At 43.1% G+C, this 23,388-nt stretch overlaps 1 protein-coding gene and 1 long non-coding RNA gene across 2 annotated transcripts in view; both read left to right on the forward strand.

Annotated features, from left to right (window-relative positions):
* The window catches only part of HIVEP3 (HIVEP zinc finger 3), a 45,866-nt gene extending 26,483 nt beyond the window's left edge, over positions 1-19,383 (forward strand). The window contains exons 4-6 of the mRNA XM_063312537.1: positions 6,989-7,087; positions 15,762-16,807; positions 17,274-19,383. Of these exons, the coding sequence (XP_063168607.1) occupies positions 6,989-7,087; positions 15,762-16,807; positions 17,274-18,119 (1,991 nt within the window). The 3' untranslated portion in view covers positions 18,120-19,383. The remainder of the gene's footprint in view (positions 1-6,988; positions 7,088-15,761; positions 16,808-17,273) is intronic.
* A 796-nt stretch (positions 19,384-20,179) lies between these two features.
* On the forward strand, positions 20,180-21,465 carry LOC134503661 (uncharacterized). Its single transcript, XR_010068567.1, has 2 exons — positions 20,180-21,271; positions 21,307-21,465. It is a non-coding gene; the product is annotated as an uncharacterized LOC134503661 (long non-coding RNA).
* The last annotated feature ends 1,923 nt before the right edge of the window (positions 21,466-23,388 follow it).

The raw sequence follows: 23,388 nt of genomic DNA on the forward strand, positions 1-23,388 counted from the left end.
TCTTCGTTTGATCTGCTGCTTTTAGTGAGCTTTCCACCGATGTTGCAATGCTCAGTTTCCCACAAATTCCTTGTGATATCCAAAAAGAATAGATGTTGTTAAACTGGGAACTGAAAAGCCCAGTCTGGACTGATTTATCACTTAGCAAGTCACTGGAGGAGATGGAAAAGTGTTATCCTGGCCTTTCCTCCTATCTCTATTCACGTATGAGCAGAGGGGTTGGGATCTACTGATGATTCCATCCTCTCACTTCTGTCCTTGAATTTGTTGCCTGAATAACAAAACCTTTTATTTATAGCATTAGTACCCCCATGACTTTGCAATCCTCTTTGGAGTATTTTCAGCTATCTGAAAGATCTAACACACAAAGGAAAGAAATGGATGGAGGGTAGGGGTAAGCAAACTTGGGCACCTAAGAACAAGAAAACCTGTACTAATGATTAGCTCACATTGAGGATAATACAATCCATTATTTCATAACTGTTTCATTGTTCTCCACTATTATATATTATATATTATGATATATGTGGAGGGTATCTGCTCTGGGGGCCGAGGAGTAGCAATTCATTGAAAACAAATGTTGAAATGTTCAGGCAAATCTGAATTCTCTTGCATGAGTTGTGCTCTGCAGAAGAGTGATTTTAAAAAGACTTCAGCTAAGTTTTACCGTAGAGGATTGTTCAGTATCTTGCAGCAGATAACTTGTTGATACTCCTTTTTGTGAACATTGCAGGGAAGCAATTAATGCAACATGCTGTCCTTGGTGAGAAAGGGTACAAGGCAGGAGCAAGAGAAAGGCTTTCTTGCCAGCCCCAGGGGAATAAGCTTGGCTTCTCCTTATGATTAAGGAGAGAAGAGCTGCCAATGATACCTTTGCATCCATTTGGGTTATTTTTGCCTTCCACATTCCTTCTCAGACTTTGCAATATCAGGTTTCCTTTTCAAGGTTCTTCAAGAAATGCACCTCTTCTTCAGTCTTCACTGTTTTGAGGTTTACAAATACAAAAAGAAGCTTAGCTGTCTCAGTTTCATAAAACCAAAAAAAACAAAACAAAACAACCTTCTGACAAGAGAGCTTTAGTAGATAACTGCATGTTGAGAAGCAGGCAGTGATGTCTCTGTGTGGCAGACCTTGAGTGTTTTGTTGTTTCATGTGCTTAAATTTGTGTGTTGCATAAATTAAAGTTAACCAGTGAGACAGGGCTGGGCACTCAGTGATGTGTCCTGTCTTCCTCTTTTTATCCATTTTCCACTTCCAGTATGAACCTAGAAGAACAAGTTATTCAGTACTAACAGAGCCACAATGTCTTCGGAAAGAACCTTCTAAGACATTTTTTAGCATTTCCTTTTTCAGTTCCTCCTCCCCCAAAATAGTCAATTCTGTTTCTGCCTCCTGGGAGGATATTCAGGAAATGAATTCTCTCACTTCGCTCTGTAGAAAATATTGTCCCATAGTCACTGCTGATTGCCAGCAGGTAAAATTATGTTTATATAATATATGTGTGATCCCTGATTGATTCAGTCCAAAGAAGCTTAAGTAGAAGAAATGGCTGCAGATCAAGAAAGGATGGTGGTCTGAACAGGGGACAGTACAGTGCATGACCTTGAGATGTCCTGTTCTGGTGGCCATGTTCTGAATGCTTGCACTAAGTTTATTTCCAAGCTGTAATCCATCATGAATAAACTTCAGCGTACCATATTGATTTTTTATTATTAAGAATCCATTCTTTAGAAGGTGTAATATGCCAGCTATTTTATGGCTCTTCTTGATTAGAAAATTGTAATAATAGCAAAAGTAAGTGCTGCTCATTACTACTTCCATATTAAAAATAGGGAAAGAGATGCAAAAAAGAAGTTTTGTCTGATGCCATTAAGTTGATCCATAAGCAAAAGCTACCCATATTGATTGATTATTTGGAACCCTGATTCTTTACCATGACATGTCCATGTGCTGAATAGTCTGGACTAATTTGGATAAATTCCAACATCCATATTAGGGTAATATATTTGTATGTTGATCTGAGGTCATGAAATAAGATGCAGACCTTTAAATTCTCCAGAACTTCTCAGCAATCTAGAATTTGAAAGGGATGTCAAAACCACAGGCCTGAATGCAGTTCCAGTCCTAAAATGGAATGTGGGAGTTGGATACGTTCTACTTATGCTGTTTGCTGTTGATGAGAAAGAGAAGTTTTGAGGTTGCATCTAGGACTTTCTCAAAGGCTGTTGGGTTGAAGAAACTAAAAATGGTTAACCAGCATTACCCCATTTTTGGAAACAGAAAATCCAGTAGCTATTCTAATACAGAAACTTAGATCCTTTATGATTAAGTAATTGTGACAATGGCTTTTTACAAGCCCTCTCCTGAAAAGTAGTTTCTTTCTCTAGGTGAAGTAGCTCACAGCAAAAACAATTGGACTCATGTCTTTTTGTCTCTGAAATCTTAAGGTTCAAGGGTATATAGTGTTGGCAGATTGCTAGGAAAGCCTTTGGCCCAGGAGAGATCAGAAAAGTCACACACCAGGCATTTCTATAAAAATAATTTTATTTACAGAAAGCAAAACATATTTAAAAGCTTCTGCATTCTTACAGGCTCTCAGTGAGAGCTGCTTAACTCTCTACATGCCTACACAGAAGGGAAACTGAAACTAAAACAAGTCCAGGCAAGTTCTTCCCCCCAGGTGCAAAAATTAACATCCGAAAAGAGGACAATTAAATTCAACCTCTTCACCCGGCCAAAATGATTAGTTACCATAGTAACCTTAATCTGTAGTACAAAACATTAACATATAGCATTTTTCAAGATAAGGGCTACCCTATTCCTTTCAGTAACATGATGCGAACTTTACTTCCCAAACGTGGATAGAATCAGGATGAAGAAGTGGGTGGGATCAGGTTAAAAAAACAAAACAAAAAACTAAACATGATTTCATTTAATTTACATTCTGAGTTACTTGCTGAGAAGGGTGGCTATAGAAATCAAATAAATAAATAAATAAATTTCAGTGTCAGCCCAATTACATTAATTAAATTCATTTGATAGGATTATTTCCCATTTAATAGTTTCCCCCTTCTCTGGTATTTGGTGGCAACTTGAAGTTGCTGTGGGCAGTGAACCCCATGATTTTGGTGTGGAGCATGTCTGTTAGTATGTTTTCTACTGTCCCCTTTTCATGTGTTAATGGTTGCATTGCCTAAGGGAGGAACTTGCCTAAACTTGTTTTAGTTTCAGTTTCCCTTCTGTGTAGGCTTGCAGAGAATATGCAGCTGAGAGAAATCTCTCCTCTCAGCAAACAGCCTTTAAATATGTTTGCTTTCTGTAAATAAAATTATTTTTATAGAAATGCCTATGTGTGACTTTTCTGATCTCTCCTGAGTGAAGCATTGTATGCTTCCTACTTCCCAGCCCTCAGCGATGCCTCTGGAGCGCCTATCAGAGACCAACTATTTGAATTGGGTCCTGAAGATGGAGATGTATCTTCGCAGAGAGAATCTTTGGCTGCCAATTGGTGAGCAACCCCCCCAAAATCCCAGTGCTGAATGGCTGAGACAGGATGAGCGGGCTAGAGCCACCATTATCCTGGGAGTTGAGGACAATCAGCTAGTCCACGTGTGAGGTATGCAGTCTGCAAAGCAACTTTGGGACGCTTTGAGAGACTTGTATGTAAAGGCAACAGCAGGGAGTAAAGTTACCCTGACAAAAAAGCTGTACAAAGCCTACCTTGCAGAAGGAGATAGCCTTCCTGAGCACCTGCATCATATTCAGCAGCTGTTTGTTAAGTTGCAGGAGAGAGGAATGGAATTTACACCTCTCACAAAATCCCATATCCTCCTGTCCTCACTGAATGAAACGTGGGACACGCTGATTTGTACCCTGGAGGCTATGCCTGAAGCAGACCTCACCCCATCGTATGTTACACAGCGCTTACCCGCTGAATGGGAGAAGAGAGAGGAAAGATCCCCCCCATCTCTTCTGGAAAGCTGCAGTACCAGAAAACAAGGGAAAGGAAGGGAAAGGAAGCTGAGGCCACAGCGCTAGCCAGCCAGCGATGCTTCACTTGTGGTTCAGCTGGACATTTGCAGAAAGACTGTGCCTTGAGACCCAAGAGAAGAAAGACAGAGAAGAAGAACACAAGGGCAACACAGAAGAAGGCTCTTCAGACAACCCAAATTGATGATTTGCTGCTGTTCACACCAACAGAAAAACAAAGGCTTGATTTTGAAGCCTGCATGAAAAGCCATTTCACACTAAAGAGCCTTGGAATTGTAACAAATAACCTAGGTTTGGAAATACACAGGAAGAAGGATGGTAGCTTTCTGTTAAACCAAAGGGGAGATAATGTTAAAATATTGTGAATGGAAAGACATACAGAGTTGTCAAAGAAAATTGGTTTGCATCTTATTCTGTAGTATAAAAAGGGGAGTGTTAATACGTTTTCTACTACAGATTAAGGTTACTATGTCCCCTTTTCACGTGTTAATGGTTGCATTGCCTAAGGGAGGAACTTGCCTGAACTTGTTTTAGTTTCAGTTTCCCTTCTGTGTAGGCTTGCAGAGAATATGCAGCTGAGAGAAATCTCTCCTCTCAGCAAACAGCCTTTAAATATGTTTGCTTTCTGTAAATAAAATTATTTTTATAGAAATACCTGATGTGAGACTTTTCTGATCTCTCTTGGGCCAAAGGCTTTCTAGCACTCTGCCAACAGTTTCTTCCTGGGACCTCAGTTGTTTACCCTGTTACAGTTTATATAGCTAGACTTACTTGGCCAAGAGTTGGGAAGATTCTTGTATTAAGAGAACTCAGGAATGAAGACATTACAGTACATCTTGCCCCCTGAGCTGAGGTTGGCCCCCACTCTTCTGGCCTTCAGGAAGAGCGTCAAGACCTGGCTCTGCCAACTAGCTTGGGGACCCAAGAGTGATAGGCAGCCTTGAGGGTGGTTGGTGGCTTAAGACACTCTCTCTGCCTTTTAGTGTCTCTGTTTTATCTTCTATTTTTTGTACTTCCTATTTTTATAATGGTTTCATAATTTTTATTTGTAAACCGCCCAGAGTCACTTTAGTGAGATGGGTGGTATATAAATTTAATAAATAAACAAACAAATAAATAGTTCTCAGAAACTAACCAAATCTTTAAAAGTTTCACCAAGAAAACTCTTTAATAATGCCTTCTTATTTTTAGTCTACTCTGTCCCTTGGGGAGAAAAAGTGTATGTGTGTGAAAGACTAGTAAAAAAAGGAAATGTTCTGCAATACACTTACTCCTTCTATAACTTGTTTTTGCTTCTTTCATAGGCCTGTCATCTGTCTTCCCTGTTAAATTGTTTCCTTTCTGTTTTGCTGGTTAAGAGACAATAGACATTATTTATTTCATTCACTTCTGGTGATTTGAATGGGAAAATTGGTTGCTTAGGGCCTGACAAAGTTTGTTTCTTCTGTCTGCTTTTGGATACAAATTCCTAGAATTCATAATGAAGCTTGTAAAGAGTATGACATCCCTAAATGTTTCTCGGGCTTGGATGTTTCAGAATTTCTTTAACCCTAACCCTCACATTCTGAACTGCAAAAAGCTCATCTAAGATTGAAAGATTTGTAAACAGTCATTGTTGCAGTTTCCACAAGTGCATCATGTAATCCTTCTGTGCTTTCATTCTATGAGATTTGTGGCTAAGTCCTATGGTTGGGTTAAGCAACAACAGCAATTCAATTCAAAGAGACTGAAGATTTTTTTATGACTCTAATGCATATAACCATGAGACTCTTATCTGGGTTTCCAGTGATGCATTAGCTCGACCCCCTCATCATGTTCTTCTGTTGCTTTATTGCAACATTCCCCACTCTGTGTCCCTAAAGTCACATTATCTGAGCACCTGGAAACTGAGCAGTTACATCTTTTGATTTACTATTGGACATGTAGACATTATTCCCAAAGCACAGCCTATATTTAATTTGAAGCAGTCGTTTTATCTGCAGCAAATTCTGTCTTGCTTTCAAATGCAAGAAGTCAAGCTAATTCTAGATAAAACTTCTTCATCTCTTTCTGTTTCATACTTGCTTAACAGTGTGTTCAGATCATGGTTTAATGTTAAATGAGCAAACCTTGCAGACATGCACTCTTTTTTTAAAATAGGGTGTTGAGTTAGATGAAATGATTAGTGATTTCCAGAAGCTGGGAGGATATCAAAAGTAGGTGAGGTTTTTAGTGGTGCAGTAGCACAGAGCCTGAAAAACAGACTTCAGAACACAAAGTTGTGTGTTTTTAGAGAAAAAAATGGTAAGGACAATCCAAAGGGTGAAAGAACCATGGTAAAGTTTACCCTAAATTAAAAAATGAGAATTCAGTCATACCCTAGGAGAGTTTTAGTTTCCTTCTTCACTTTATCTCTACTCTCAGATCTCCTTCCATAGCCTTTACTTTGACATCATTTTCTTTGGTAGTTTCTGGAGAGGGATTTATGATCGTGTCCTAGGTCAGTGATTTTTTTCAGACAAAGGCAACCCCAAGTAATAGTTCTATAAAAAAGAACCTGTGAGCTATTGGATATTTGATTTGGGGACTCCATCATTGTCATCTCAAGAATTGCAGGCATCTGGCACCTGTGGGCATGATATGGCCATCCCTGCTTTATGCACTCTGGCAACTTTAGAGAGAAAGATGGGTATCTAGTACCTCTGCCTCTTTTGCATGCCACAGGGAAGGGTTCTGGATAGGGTTTTCCCTATTTTTGCAAAGCATGTGCCTGCTGGCTTTTTCTGAATTGCATGAGAGCTAGCAGTTGTGAAAAGCGATTCTGTAGTCATCTGGAGAAGCAGACAACAAATTAGCCACTGAGGGCAGCTGCTTGATGTCAGAGGAATTGTTCAAGAGCAGTAGCCTTCTGTTTTTGGCCGGGGATGTAAAACATAGTTTGCTGATAATGTTACTGGTTGCTACATGTAGCTTGCAAACAACAACTGACAATTTGTGCATGTTCTGTTTCATTTTCAGGGAATCTGACTAAACATATGAAGTCAAAAGCCCACAGCAAAAAATGTCAGGAGATGGGTGTGTTGGCGTCTTCACTGGGGGAGCTGGAACCAGAGGAAGGTAAAGATTTGGGGCTATACCTCTTGGGAATGGAACATGGCACTCTCCACATGTTTTGGACTGAGTGCCCCCCCCCCCCGGGCGAGCAAGCATGACCACTGATGAGAGATTATGACAGTTGTAGTGTGAATCATCTGGTGGGAACTTGGTTGCTCACCCCTGTCACCCCTAGACACCATTCTTGATGCTAACTAGAGATGCACATCTGGGGAACATTTAACTCCTGTTCTAAGTAGGTGGAAACTTCCACAGGTTCTGCTGCTTGGGAGAGGAGTGAGTGAGAGAGAGAAAACAGTGCCAGAAAAGCGGGGGTGGGGAGGAAGGGTATCAGAGAGAGAATGGGGATCTTAACCCATTTTGAGCTCTGACTTCATCCATTCTTTGGTTTAGCCTATCCACTATGTGTTGGGTCAATGTGACCCTCTTTAGAAGGGCATTTTGCCCATACCTGTTCTGGACCATTGCATGGAGAAACTCATAGTCGCTACAGTTTACTCATTCCTAGCTAGCACAAGGATGCTAGCTAAGAATGACCAAATGACTTGGATAGTAGATACTATCCAAAGTATGACCAAATGACTTGGATAGTAGATACTTCTAGTTACAGGATACGTTTTCTGGATTTCTCAGTGGATGGGTGGGTTTACACAAAATCCTAGACCAGGCTAAAATGAGGTCAGGTGATTTGAGGTTCAGTGTCTTTTAGGAAACCACACTGGTATTTCAGCATGTTGTATGAACCAGGCCATCACATTAAGGTATGTGGCTTATTTGTTTGAACATAACACATCGTCTGAATGGTCATTGTGTTTTGTTAGATTATAGTATGTTATGTGATCCCATCCAATGTCTTGCTGCTGCATCATATAGTCCCTAAGCAGAGTGATCTAAGCTGGTGCATCTGCGATAATGACTGTGTAGTACTACACTGAGCAATAGATTTGTCTGTTTTTGCTTTCTCTAGAGCAACTCTGGACTGCTTTGAAAAGATGCAAATGCTTCCCTTGTAATCCAAATTAGTGCTGTTACCAACTTTTTACTCCTTTTTAATCCTGTTTGGGGTGGGGGAAGAGTGTTATCTAAAATAGAAAACAACCTGTTCTGCTGATAATTTTGACTTGTGCAGGTTTCTGGAGAAGGGCCCCATGCAATGCCAAGGGATTTACTCCCAGGAAAACCTAAGTAGGATTATTTAAAATGGCTCTTCCTCCATTCTCAAGGGCAGATGGGGCCCATTTCCTCCTTCACTGAACGTGTTAGTACCCAGACCTTCCCTTCCCCACATTTAACTCTTCTATATGACCCTGCAGACCTCAGCTGCCTCCTTTTCTCCATCCTTCTAGTTGCCCCTGCAATCTTGATCATTTCGCTGTCCAATAAGCTCAGCAGAAGATGTGCATCTGCTGCATCGTCCTTAGAAATAGGTCAAGGGAACAGCAGGCACTTACACTTCCAAAGGCAGCCTGAGCTCCATTCTTTAGTAGGTTCTCCGGGGTAGGGGTTGGGGTTGGGTGCTCAGCATCAAACACTCACCAAGGTGTTCCAGTCAATTGGGAATAGAAATACTGCTCTCCTTTCTTGGAGTTGGTGTGCCTTTGGGCTTGCCTTTTCTAACTCACCCTACCCTTTGGTGACATTTTGCCAGGCTAACTTCTTCAACAACTGGTTTGCATGAAATTTTCAGGAGAAGAAGGAGAAGTGACCTAGCCTTCCTCGTTCTTTAGCATCGATGGCAAGACCAGGGCTGTCCTGTCTACTGTGCAAAGAATGATCACCTGATTATGCAAGAGCTAGGTGTCCACCCCATGTTTCATGGTCAGGGGATCATTCTTTGGAAGAAAATACTGGGGGAAGAAGAGCTCTGGCACTGTTGTGAGCACGCAAATGAACTTGCGGTTGAGCATGCAAATGAACTTATTGTGAGCCTCCCAGAGTTGTGCTCTAAGATGGGTGGCCAAACAAATCTTTTAAATAAATAAATAAATTTCCCCCTTTTTTTCTTTTAGAAGAACTCCGTATCTGCTCACCGTACAGAGGCATTTCTTTTCCTCCTATCTTGCATGATTAATTATTTTTAGAAAGAAAACAGTGGCAAAAGTAAAGTCTCTGCATCAGTGCGCCTGAGTGGGAATGCATGGTTTTGTTTTGTTTTCAGTAAAAGCTCAAACAGGGAAAGCGTTTTCTCTTTTTCACACTCCCTGTGCAGTTCCCCCCCCCCCCCAGGATTCTTTAAAAGAGGCAGGAGAGACTCTACTTGTTCCACAGAAATGAAAAATACCATGAATTCAAGTGGCAGGATTTGTCCCACTTTTAATCCAGACTTTTCTCTCTGTGGGTGTGTTTCCCTCTTCCTGCTTTGCATCAGCCAAAAACATTCTTTGTTTGGAAGGGATGGTGCCTTGCCAGAGTTTCACCCTGGGGATGAAGGAACATGCAAGCAAGGGAGGGCGAGGGAGCAGTATTGTGTCAGTCACAAGGGAGGCACAATCACATGTGTCAGCCAACGGACATCTGCTCCAGCATCAGATTGCTGGAGGAGTTTTGGAGTCTGTTAACTTACTCAGAATAACTGATGAGCTTCAAGGGAGCTTTTCCAAAATGGTTCCTTGCTTTTTAGATGGATTACCTCTGTGTCTCTTTCTGGGGCATTCTGAGACATTTGGGTGGCCCTGGCCAAATCATGACATCAGATGTATTCTAAGTTTTCAAAGGAGGGGAAGAAGGGAATGAAAGCAAATCTGTTCACTTGGCGGTTTGCTGGGAATACGCAGATTGTGATTCTGGCTCATGGTGGGGAGAACTGCAGGACAGTAAAGGTTACAGCCAGGAGGACTCAACACAGGCTCCAAAAGGCACATCTTTTGTTGCTGTTAATTACTTTTTCTGGCCAATCATGTCCAACATTGGTGCTGAGCTGATGATGATGATGCATGGTGAGATGTACCATGTGTCAGTGCCTCAACAGCAATTCAAGGCGTTCAGTGCTCACCCTGATGAGAAAAGAAGGGAGGATGTCTTTAAGATTGTATGAGGGCATCTCCTTTGGGCCAAAGGCTCAGCTCTTTGGAGGAAAGTCCTATTGCTGTGTTGCATTGTGCTTTGAGGGCTGCAGGGCTGGATACTACCAAGGGGATGCTAGAGGCCTTCCCTTCTTCAGGAGTCTTGTCTTGGGAGGAGGGAAGCTTTCTTTATACCTGCTCTCTTATTCTAGGGATACCTGCTGAGTTCCGTAATCTCAGTTCCATGGCTGATCTTTGAACAGAATCTTTCCTGATTTGTTAATGTTGGCAACAGTCTCAGCCCCTGGGACATGCTTAGTTGCCTCAACTTTGCAGCCTCATGCAGGGAAGACATGTAATTCTAGAAGTATACACATACACACACATGTACCTACATACTCACTCACCTACTCATCCACAGTTCATTTTGTCCTCTGGCCAAAATAATCAGGCTGCTTGTGAAGGATGAGAATGTAACCAAGTATTCTTCCTTTATACAACGCAAGGAGGATGCTGAAGAGCCAGAAAGAGTGCAGAAGAGCAACAAAGGTGATGAGGAGCTTGGAGGTTATGAAGAATAGTTGGAAGAACTGGATATGTTTAGTCTAAAGAACAGAAGCTTGATAGTGGCCATCTAACATTTGAAGGGCTGTCACAGGGAAGAGGGTGTATACTGCACAAACATAGGACAAGAACCAGTAGGTTGAAGCTTTGCAGAGAGAGATCCAAACTTAAAATACGGAGTTTCATGAGAGATGGTAAGCAGTGAGAAGCCTGCCTCCTGCAGTCATGGGTGCTCCTCATTGGTGGTTTTCAGAGAAAGGTTAGATAAACATTTGTTTGGGATGGTTTTAGGATTTCTGTCTGGGCAGGGGATTGGATTAGAAGTCCTCCAAGGTCCCTTCCAATCCTTTTTTCCCCCCTGCCATTCAATCGGGTCCAATTCTTGGTGACTGTCTGGACTTGTCCCTGTAGTTTTCTTGGCAAGATTTCTGAATTGGTTTGCCATTGCCTCCTCCTCCTTAGAGCTGAGAGAGTGTGACTGGCCCAGGGTCACCCAACTGGCTTTGTGCCCAAGGCGGGACTAGAACTCCTGGTCTCCCGGTTTCTAGCCTGGTACCTTCACCACTACACCAAACTGGCTCTCCTTCCAGTCCTAGGATTCTGTTATTTCATCCCTTTAAAGAAATGTTGATCCATTTGCTGTGTTTCTTCATCAAAACTTTTAATTCCTGCTCCCCACCCCACCCCCCCAGCCACATCTCCCTTTTTGAAATGCTTCCATCTGATCGGTCTTGCCACAACATCTTAGTTTGTCCTTCATGTAATTTTATGTGTTTCTTGTGGGGGCTAATGTTCCAAATGGTGATGGGATCTTAAATCATCCATCTGTCGTCTAGATGAATAAGTGAAATACCTTGAGAGCCAGTGAAAAGGAGGGAATAGCACTCTAATAGAGAGATCTGGAAATGTGAGGATTCTTCGGGGATGCTGACCCAACCCAATCCTAATCCTCATGTCCCAGTGCGCAGCTAAACCTGGCTACCCTTAGATACTAGATTTTTATTAACTTGACAATACCACGTTCAGCTCAAAAAGCAACCCAGTTTGCATTTTAAATAGCTATGCAGGATAAAATATGTTTGAATGTTTTTGTGATGGTTCATTAATGTTGGGAGAGAGTGGCATGTGAGTTTTAGTGGCCTGGCTGGCTGCGGTTCTGCTGGTGTGAGCCCGCCTATGGAGTGAGTAAAAAGGGAAAAAGCAGCTCAGTTCTGGCCTTGAAGGGCAGCTGTGCTGTCACGAGGCCTGATGAGCTGACTCAGCTGCTAACCAGGCTGGTGTGGGGAGATTTTGAGACAACAGTCCCATTGGTCCAACCTGGTATATAGGTGTTGGGGGCTAGATCCCTGGGGGGACACCCACCTCCTCAGTTGCTGGGGGACATGCTGCTGGTCTAACCTAAAAATTGGAGAGAGGCAAGAAGGAGAGGAGAGAAAAAACCTGTGCCCAGAAAAAATGGAGTGGCTGGAGAGAGTTAAGTGTGCAGAGCAGTTGTCGGTTCCTGGTCGGGAAGGGAGAAGGAAGGTCCATGGGTAGCTTTCCTGGAAGAAGAAAAGTGAAGACCCAGAGGGATGAGAGGTCCACCCAGGGCCCAAGAATGGCTGACTGCAGGCTTTGCTCAAGACCCAAGAGGGGAAGGAAGGGATCAGCTGTCAGTGGAGAAGCCCTGGTCTCTGGGGAAGGACTGGGCAGAAGACCCAGAGAGGCTCTTCCCCCAACGGAGAAGCAGTAGGTGTTTGGCTGAAGGGTTCCTGGAGGAGGTCAAGCCACGCTGAGTGCACTATGGGAAATTCCAACCCATTCCTTTCTTTTCACTCTCCCTCTTGTCAAGCCCAGAAACAGGGGAGGGAGATGGGGAAAAACAGGGAGGAAACAGGAGAGAGGGAGGTGGATAGTTTCTGGGAGGGAGATTTAGTGGGAAGCCTGAATGACACCAGGTGAACACCGGTACCTGTTGTAAGTACCTGCTGTAAACAACTTCACTGTATATAGTAAAAAGCATAAAAGCCTCCACTGTCCTGTTTTTCTGTGTCAATTGCAAAACAATACACCTCCAGATCAAAAAAGAACCCTGTCATGCTGTGACAGAGAGGAAGAAACCAATTAGGTTGATTCTCCCTTTCATCACTGGCTGGAATGCACTGGTTTTCTATATGAACATTCCCAACGTCAACTATGTTTCCCAGCAGTTCTTATTTCTGCTGGAATGTGCACATGAAAACTTCCCTAGAGCAATTCCTTCTCTTTACACATGAGTAGGTCAGACATGCTGGCCACATGACCACGGAAGTGTCTACGGACAAACGCTGGCTCTTTGGCTTTGAAACGGAGATGAGCACCGCCCCCTAGAGTCGGACACGACTGGACTTCATGTCAAGGGAAACCTTTACCTTTACTAGGTCAGACAAAGGCCTATCTTGGTCCAGCATTTTGCTTCTCCCAGTGACCAACCAGTTACTTCTGGGGTGCCCCATGTCCTTCTTGTGCCAGTGTTCACTTGTAATCAAAATTTAAGGCATGCTTCTCCCATTCAGGAGATAACATTGATCTTCAAGACTGATAGTCCTTGATAGACTTGTCCTTTATCCATTTATCCAATCCCTTTTTAAAGCCATTATCATATCTTGTAATCAGTTCCATCGGCTACTTGTGTGAAGAAGTGCCTTATTTTAATCTGTTCTTACATCTTCCAGTCAGCTTCACTGGCTGGCCTCTAGAACTAATGTTGAGAGAGGGAGAGGGAGAGAGAGAGAGAGAGAGAGAGAGAGAGAGAGAGAGAGATATCTTTCTGTTCTTCAGTATTGTAGACCTGTGTGCTTAGTGGTGGTAGCCAGTTCTGCCCTTGAAATAATAGCTGTTGCAGAGCATCCTATTAGCAGAGCAGGGAAAGTAGATCTATGACAGAGGAATTGCATTTCCAGAGCCTTGTTGTCCAGGACAGAAGCTTGTTTTGTTAAAAATTTGTTTAGTTCTGTCATTTATATGCTACCATATTCTGTATGTATTCACCTGTGGCATTATGTAGATTAGCAAGTGGATCTGGTGTATATTACTGAAATCTGGTTGGGCAAAGTTGGAGGGGTTACCTTTATAGAGATCTGCCATCTTGGGTTTGGGTCCTTCAGGAGCCTCAGTGTCAAGGCCAAAGAGGGATGTTAAGTTGATCTTGAAAGACGCCATGTCTGTCACCAGGCAACACTACCAGGTAATAGGGTGTGAATGTTTCAGCCCTGTAAGGAGGACCAGACTAAGAAACAGACACCGTGCAGACCTAAAGCTACATTGATTAGAGCAGCCATAGTAATAGCATCTTGCAAGCCTGAATGTGCTTCCCTTTGTCTCGCTCTTAACTTCATGAGAATTGGGGGGGGGGACTGTCTGAGGTGTTTTCCTAAGCCACTTTTTTGGGTTGGCCTCAGGTCTTATTTACCTGGTCTTTCCCTCTGTCCTTCAAGGCCATCCTCTTTACTCACTACAGAATGTTAAATTGGGTCATTGAGACAAAGTTGGGATCCTGCTGGTGTAGTAGGTTGCTCTCTGCATGTCCTTGGCCAGTTGTGGGCTTGATACATTTCCCTCTGGGCTCCTTCGTGGGCAGGAGTGGGTGCAAAGAGCTGGATCCAGGAAACTGTCAAATTCAAGTTCATTGAAGGAGGCTGCACTGTAGCCTCTCTTTAAAATGCCCTCCTTTGATTCTACACAATTACTGTCCAGTCTCTAAACTTCCCTTTTCAGTTAGGGTTCAGGCCAGATTATAGGATGGAGATGGCAGTGGCCACTCTTGTGGATAACCTTCATCAGGACTTGGATGGAGGTATTGTACCCCTTCTGACTCTTTTAGATCTCTTAGCAGACCTCAGTACCAGAGAGTCAGGGTATCATTCTGGATTGCCTGCAAGGGCTGGGTATTAGAAGCACTGTTTTGCAATCTTTTCTGCTTCCTTTTTGGCCAGTTCCAGATGTGGTTGCACGAAAAGGGGGGTTGGCCCAATGATTATTCCTTTCTTGGGCACCTCTGGGTTTGTTCTTTTCCCCTTTTAAACATTTACATGAAGATCCTGAGGAAAGTCATCTCTCAGTTCTGGGTACAGGATCATCAGTATGCTGATGATACCCAATTGTACATGCTATTCCAGGTCTTGTAGGAGATGCTGTTGATGCCAGGTCCCAGTGTCTGGAGACTGTTAGGGACTAGATGGGACCTACCAGACTGAACCCAAGCAAGACAGAGTTGCTGTTTGTTCATCAAAGTTCTTCGTCTGCTCCAGTGTTGTCTCTTGATAAGGTGGCACTATGAGTCTTTCTAGACTCATAGCTGGACAGGTGAAGACTATGGCCAGGAGGGCCTTTGCTCAGCTTCATCTTAAGGACCAGGTGGCCCTTCCTGGAGCATAAGGATCTTGCTTCCTCATCAGTACCTGCTTGGATTACTGCAATATGTTGTACATGGGGCTGCCTTTGAAGACCACTTGGAAGCTAAAGTTGGTCCAGAATGCAGCAGCCTGACTGTTGCCAGGAGCACATTATACTGGTGCTCTGTGCCTATACAGGTTACCTGTTGGCTTCTGGAACTGCCAAGAGATTTGATTAATTGTTGTAGTTTACAGATGGATGGATGGATGGATGGATAGAAAGAACAGATAGAACAGATAAATAAAGTTCTATCACACTTGTCTTGGATATTCCAGGGAATAGGAAGCTTTGAATCCTGTAGATCCAAGGCCTCATTTGATCCTCCTTGTACTCTCCCCAAACATGTTTATTTTCTCTGCTTCCATCCAGCATGAATGGGAAAGGGAAGATGGAGAAATCCCCATAATCACAGTGTCCCTTGGTAGGCAAAATCTGTATCTGTCAGAAGTGGTATCCCAGTCCTGTTTTGATTCAGATCCTGCTGAAAACAGCTTGTGATGGAGCTGCATTTTTAATGGAAATGTACATTTCTAATTCCCTTTGAAGTGGGCTTCCTCATTAACGCAGAGCACAGTGGAGTTCACCTCCAATTATACCCCAGGAGTTGGTTGTTCTGATATTTGTACACATGTGTGTATGTGTGTAGGTATTATTTATCCTTGTCTGATAAATTTTTCTGTTCTGCTCCCCTCTTTTAGGAACCACTGAAGATCTCTTCCAAGATTCAGAAGGTCAGGAGGGGTCTGAGTTACCTGAACACCAGTTTTCAGACTTGGAAGAATCTGATGATGATGACGACAACGATGAAGAAGAGGATGAGGAGGAAGAAGAGGAAGAGGAGGAAGAGGAAAACCAAGAGGAGTCACTTGGAAAGCCTTCTGAAACGAAGAATACTTTGCTTCCAGGGCATTCTCCAAAAAGTTGTCTCTCTTCCCAGGAGAAAGGCACCAGCACAACCTTGTCCATAGTGGAAGATGTTCCCTCTGGCAGTGAGAGTGCTGTTCGGTGTCACCAGACTGCCTCCTTAGAGCCTGAAATGAAATGGTCAGCTGACAGTAGTGAAGTTGCTGTCTGCCACAGCTTGTTAAGACTTCATCGACCAGCTCTGTCCTCCAGTGCACTCTCAACTTCAACTGAGAAGGAATCTGTTAGAAGACCACAGATGCTCTTAGCAATGGATCTGTCAATCTCCAAAGATATCACTCCTAGAAGGAAGTGTTCCCCAAGCAAGGACTCTGGGGCTAGCAGTGGTGGAAACAACCGGTCATCGTTGGCTCGAAAGCATCTGCTAACCAAAAATGAAACTTCACCAAAAAGATTGTCATATACTGGAGAAACGCCCTCCAGTCACCAGACTCTGAAGAGAGAGTCATTTGTCCTCTGTGATTCATTACCAAGACTTGAGATCTCACCAAGCAGGTACCTTTCTTCAAAAAGAGAGCTCTCATCACCATTATACCTTCCGCCAGCAAGAGGGGTTTCTCCGGTGAGATGTGTCTCTCCAAACAGGGAAATGTCATCATCTAGATACTCATCTCTGAAGAAAATGCTGTCCCAGAGCTATTCAGAGCCACCTTCACGGTATCCATCCCCAGGAAGAGAGGATTTGCCTTCTCATAGCCAAGTGGCAGCAGATGAAAAAGTGCAAAGCATATGTAAAACTCAGCATGGAATATCATCTTCAGTGCCTCTACCTCACAGGTCTCTTGACAAAAATAAGGAGCTGCATGAAGACCCTAAACTGGTAAGCTCTGCTCAGAGATGGGTGAGATCTGGTCCTCCAGATGTTTTTTCACTGCAACTCCTGTCATCCCACATCGCTGGCCATGCTGGCTAGGGTTGATGGGACTTAAAAGTCAGCAACATCTGAAGATCCATATATTGCCCATCCCTGTTCTACATCCTTGCTCTTCAAGTGGCAGGTCAGGAACTTGGAAATGGACAGTGTCCAGCTTAAGATCGGAACTATCATTTTCATGATGTGTTCTTTGGGGGTGTGGATTTTGTTTTATTTTTGTTTTAACACAAAGGACAGAAAGAGAGAAGGATAACCAGATGCAGTGGAAGATGGAGTTCTTTTACTTCATCTTCTTTGAGTCGTCTTTTTTTCTAAATTAAGAGTTCCCTATTAAATTAAGCCAGTACTTTGTGTCCACATCTGTATACTCCAACTTAAGAGTTGACTTTATATATACCTCTTGTCATTACAGAAGAGAGAATCCAGGAGCCCAACCATTTCACCAGGCATCATTCAACATCTGTATTTCAGACCTTTGCAATCGCTCCATGAAGTCCCCATTCATGCTCCAAATCGAGTGGAAGACTATGTTTTTAGTCATCTCCCCTTGCATTCCCAGCAGTTACCCAGAAGCCCTTGCCCTATGATCCCAATTGGGGGCATCCAAATGGTCCAGGCAAGGCCCAGCAGCCATCCCACCTTGGGGCATGGATCAGTGATGTCACTGCAGGCCAGCTACTTCGAACTTGGTGGTAGCACTTCTGAATTCAGCCAGATGAAAGCCAGAGGCAAAGCAACTCCAGACAGACACGAACCACCTCCTTCATCAGCAGCCTCACCAGTTCAAAGCAACATCTGCATGGAAGAGAAAACAAGGACTAGTGAGCTTCAGCAAATAAGATCCAAGGAGGGATACAGGGTAAAAAAGAGTAGTTCAGAGCAGGACAGCTGTACAGCCACCCTGATTAGTTCTTGCCTAGAGGGGGAGTGTTCTCCAAAGCCTTTGGCTCATGGGGAAGGACCCTTCACCAAGAAGGGGAAGAAATATGGTGGCAGCTCATGCGCTACTTTCAAATCCACCTGCACTTTTATTTCAAGCATCCCCACGCAGTCTCTGGACAGGAGCAGCAGCATGGGCTGCTTGTTGGAGCACTCGTCCAGCCAATCCACCCACCAGCTCTCCGCCAGGAGAAGGAACCTGTCAGGAGAGCCGGCCCCACAAGCAGGGGCACATAGGAGAAGAAGTCCATCCTTGGAACATGCTGCAGGCTTTGGCGTGGCCCAAAGGCGGGTGGAGAACAGTACAGGAAATACTTAAGCCCTTGCTCTGTCTTGTCAGCGACTTCTCAGATGTAACAACGGACCTTGGTCAGTGCTGTTGGTTTTAGAATAATCATTGCTAAAGGAAGGTGTCTCTGGTGTAGAAAAGTCATCCTCCCTCCCTCCCTCCCTCCCTCCATTTTACTTTCACATTTACTTGTGCCTTTGTCAATGCCCTTTTTGGTTTTGTTTGCTTGACACACACATAAACACACACACACACAAAATGGAAGCTACAAATGTTTTACAGTCTTGAAAAGGAGTTGACCAGCCCATGTCCCTCCATCTCCATTGCAGCATCTGTTCCAATGGGCTCCGATAAATGCAGACAGGGAAGAGTCAAGAATCTTTTCCAAAGGATGCACTGAAAACTTCTAGGAAAATTGACACCTCTTCAGAGATACTGATTAGAAAAAAATAGAAATCTGTTCCCCTGTACAGAAAGTTATAATTCCCCACCCCTATTTATTACTTGCTTTATTTAATATGTGGTGACGTGCTTGTTATTTTATAATGGTTCTTTTTTATTATTATTTGCATTATTCTGATTGCCTGTAAATGTGCTTTAAGGACAGCTGTGACTGTTCCGATTTGGAGGGGGGGGAAGAAGTATTTACCCTTGAATTGTTGATGAAATTAGCACTTACTTTGGGGAGGTCTTGATGGCAGTGAAAGATAACTCTCTCCCCCCCACCCCCCCAAAAAGGGGGGATTGGGGATCTCAGCATGTGCCTCCCTAAATACAACCCACAAAAGCACTTTTTAAAAAGGGACACACAGACATATGAAGGGTTATCCCCTTTAAGAAAAAAATAAATTGGAAGGAAATAGATATCTATTGAATGTAAAAAAAAACTGTTCTGAGAATGGCGTAGATCTGTTCTTTCTGGCAGCCATTCTTGCTTTAACGCTGACATTCCATGTCGCTGCTGCTTAAATCCATGTGCACACAATCCTAAAGGGTGCTTTTTACCAGCCATGAAAATTGGCTGGTAAACGTTGGCTGAGACTTAGTTGAGAATCTTGTTCCGTTTCTTTTTTTCCCCCTGCTCCTGGAATCTTGCTGTTTGAAAACGTGCTCTCGAATGTGAGATCCATAACCTCAGATTTGGAAATATGTCTGTACTTTTTAAAATTTATCCCAAGTTTCTTATACCAAAAAAAAACAAAAACAAAAACAAACCCACCCAGCTTAGATCTCACCTGATTCCACTTTTGGAAACTAGTGCAGGGAACAAAATAAATCATTGGTTTCTTTCTTACGACTGATTCCTGTGTCTTCTGCACAGTCCACATGTGGGTGAGCAAGCTCTAAGAGACCCATCATGGGTGTTAAGCCAGGACTTTAGTGTGGCACAAGCCATTAGCAAGGGTCTTCCCACCAATCCAAGCTAAGCGCATGCTTGTGCTTCTATCTGCCCCAGCCATATTTATATTTCTGATTTCATGATATGTTTGTCTCAATTAGATCATCTCCCTCGCTCTGAAAGACGAGGTTGTTCAACTTCCCAAACTTGATGCCCTCCAAATAGGTTGGATTTCAACTTTTATAATCTCAAACCAGCCTGGTCATGCTGGATAGCAGATTATAAGAACTGAAAACAGCACTACTTAAGACCTCATAAGTGGGAAAACACTCATTCAGACTTAATGAAGAAAACAGGAATATATAAGTCTTCGAGTAGTTTATCCTTTCCTCTCCCAACTATTTGAATAAGTGCAAACATCTGATCTTGTAGAGGGCCAAATTTCAAATCTAGGTGATGCAGTGGTGAACATTTAGCCCCTTTTTTTCCTTTGAGAACACAGTTTTAAGAAGTGCCCACCCAACCGCTAACCAGCTGGTGCCACATACACACAAATCATGCTCAAGTCATGCAATTCTGCCTTGTTCATGCCATTTTAAAAGTGCAACTGTTAAAAAGAAGTGTTTACTCTGATAAGCGTGTGTGCTCAGCATTTATTTGAAAAGTCTGTATGGAGTCTGTACAAATGCTTTGCAAAATGAAGCCAGCCTCCTCCCCACCCCCACCCCCGCAACAGATCCACAAATATCCAGTGGACCAGTCCTGAGCTGTCTGAGATGTTCTGAATTTACTATGTGCATGCTCTCTCACTTCCCCCAAAACAGGAAAAGGAGAAAAAAGTCCTGAATGAGTTCATTTTATTAAGCTGGCTTGACAAAGCCATAGACCGTTGGGTTTGGCATAGACGAAGAATACAGAATGGGTTAAATAACCTTCTGAGATGTATCATTTGGTGTATTGTATTAAGGGATTTAAGAAAACAGGATGTTGGGCCTTTTTGTTTGGCTGGTTTTGTGTGCATCGATTCAAGGTAACAGTGACATTGTGAAAGCGACCAAACCAACTCTAGAATTGCAGAGTTTGCTGGAAAACTCCACGGGTGGGCTTCAACATTTCTCCTTTGTTTACATCTGCTTCCGAGACCTCTTTCAGGGCTGAGGTCCAGCATGATGGTGCTGCTGTGTTTGCACTGGAATCCAGCATCTATAGCAAGACCTTGGCGGAGGTCTAATTCAGTTTTCTCCTGTGGCAGATCATGGGGTACAAACATCTACTACTGGATTAAATCGAATAGATTGCACCAACAGAAATCAGCACTACCTTGTATTGACTTAGAGGATCCCCCCCGTCCAGCACTGATGGAGAAATCCTTGGATCATCATCTCTGTGGCAATTGCTGGACAACAGTATTTCATCTCCACTGAGGCTTTGAATTCCTGGGTGGCCCATTTCCCTTCCTCCTTCCCAGCCAGCTTTCCATGCAGCTCTTTATGGACCAAATGGTTTTCAGTATTGAAACTACATGAGCCATTATTGGACACTCTCATGTTTTTTATCCACTCATGCTTTAACTGTGCCTGGTTTCATTTGGGGGCTAGATCAAATGCAACATAATGCTCAGGGTTTTCTGTTTTCCCAGATTTTGCCTGTTTTCCTTTCACCTCCTCCTCATTTAGATGCAACGGAAGTCGCATTTCTTTTCCATTGTGATGGATTCTATGATTTCTGGTGGAATCTATGTTCCCAGAGCTAATATTAATAATTAGGGTATGTTTACTTTTTGTTTTGATACCGTTCTGTCTTCCTTCAGTGCTCTGCAGATGGAAGTAAATTTTTATCCACTGTAAGGAGGCTTGGTGTTATCACTGCATATATCAGGATGTTGCCTGTAAGGGCATTTTATTTTGGGGAGGGGGACCATGAGATCTCTTATTGGGACCACAATGCTCCTAGCATAGGCTGAGTGGCAGAAGACCCAACATACTATGCAATGCATTGTAACTTTTTGTGATAATATCTCTTCTCACATTTTAGAGGGCTCTACTTGAATTCCTCCTTTTTATTTCCTGATTGAGATCTAATGTTTGCCTAGACCACCCAGAGTCCCTCCTTGTGGGGGAGATGGGCGGTGTTAAAAATTTGATAAATAAATAGATAGATCCTGGATATTTGTACCAGCATACCTGCCAGCAGCCACACTTTGCCCTTAGTGTGGCATAGTTTATACTTGGCATCATCCAGTTGCTTTGGGTTTCAGCTCCCATTAGCTCTAGATTGCATGGCCAGTAGCAGGGGACTATAGGACTTGTAATCCTAAACATCTAACGACCACCAAGTTGTGATCCCTAGGTTGTTTGATAAGACATGAGCCTTCTATTGCATAATGAGTGTCCTTCATAAACACAGAAGCAGACCTCAGATTGACTTGTTCACTAGTGAGTTCTAATTTTCCTAATATTTAACCAGAGACCAACTGAAAACTTGTGTGTGAAAAAGCTTTGAGTTTGTGATACAAGAAAAATAAATGGGAGCAGTCCTCCCATCACTCATTTTTTTGCCAGCCATCTAGTCTTCTGGGTCTCTAGGGCATTTCTTGTTGGTCAACCAAGTGCATTGGTCGACCAGATGGAGTTAGCTTTCCTGACTGCAAGCTACTCAACATACTAAGGGCTCAAATTGTATGGTGCTGAGCACTCTAGGCAGACCTAGCAAAGCCTTAAGAAGGTGCTTAACTAGAAGCACTTAAAATTGCCCCATTAAAAGTCAAGTACTGGGTCAATCACAACATTGTGGTGCTATAAGAAAAGTTAGGAGACAGACATGACTAGCCCCCATCATCTCAGACTAAGAAAATTTGAGAATTTCATTGCTAAAGACAATGTCTTTTTAGAGCTTTTCTTTTTCTCCCAAAAGTCAAGAATCCTAAGTTTTACATTGGAGTAAATATCTCTTGAAGCCTCGTGTGGCGCAGAGTGGTAGGTGGCAGTATTGCAACCGAAACTCTCCCCACGACCCAAGTTCGATCCCAGTGGAAGCTGGATTCTCGGGTAGCCGGCTCAGGTCGACTCAGCCTTCCATCCTTCCGAGGTTGGTAAAATGAGCACCCAGCTTGCTGGGGAAGGTGACGATTGGGGAAGGCAATGGCAAACGAACCCCACTCTATAGTCTGCCAAGAAAACGTGAAAGCGGCATCCCCCCAAAGGGTCAGACATGACTCGGTGCTTGCACAGGGGACCTTTCACCTTCAAAAATATCTCTTGAGTATAATATCATTTATTTCAAAGTAAGCATGCATGTGATTGGTCAACAAAATGTTTTGATCCAAACTGGCCTAAACTTGAAGTGGACTATTTTGAGTATTCTGGGAATATTTTGAACTCAAACCCTGTTTTGTGCTCAAGATAGCTGCTCCACACTAGAGGCAGGCCATTTTAACCTGGGGTTATTTTGGATTTGAAATGATTTGAATTGATACTTTTGTGCACCCTTAATCTATGTAACTGAAGTGCAGGTTCTGAGGGTTATTTCTAGTCCCCCCCCCCCCCCAGCTTTTGGTTTAAAAAGAAAGAATCATTTGCAAAACTTTGAAAAAATCTGTATACTTGGTTACTGGGCTTCATCTGGATGGAGGGATGAAACTTGTGTTTTAGCTTATGAGCACTTCCATTGGTATTTTGGTAAGCTGCTCCTGCTTTTACCCATCCAAAGAGCTCCCCCTGCAAACTGCTGATGACTTCAAAGTGAGTGGATAGCTTTTTGTTTTCAAAGTGATTTATTACTAGAGTTGTCATCTCTGAAAGGCTGTATTTAAACCCTTTGATATAATGTCTGTTCATTAAAGGCCAGTCTTTCGAAAGGGGTTTGCCCTCCGAGTTAATTGAAATTGATGTCATATGATGTTGTAGTGTGGATGAAACATGAAACACCAAACCAGGTTTTGTAACAGTGATTCATATTTAG

Source organism: Candoia aspera, chromosome 10 (genome assembly GCF_035149785.1).
Source record: "Candoia aspera isolate rCanAsp1 chromosome 10, rCanAsp1.hap2, whole genome shotgun sequence".
In the NCBI taxonomy this organism is placed as follows: Eukaryota; Metazoa; Chordata; class Lepidosauria; order Squamata; family Boidae; genus Candoia; species Candoia aspera.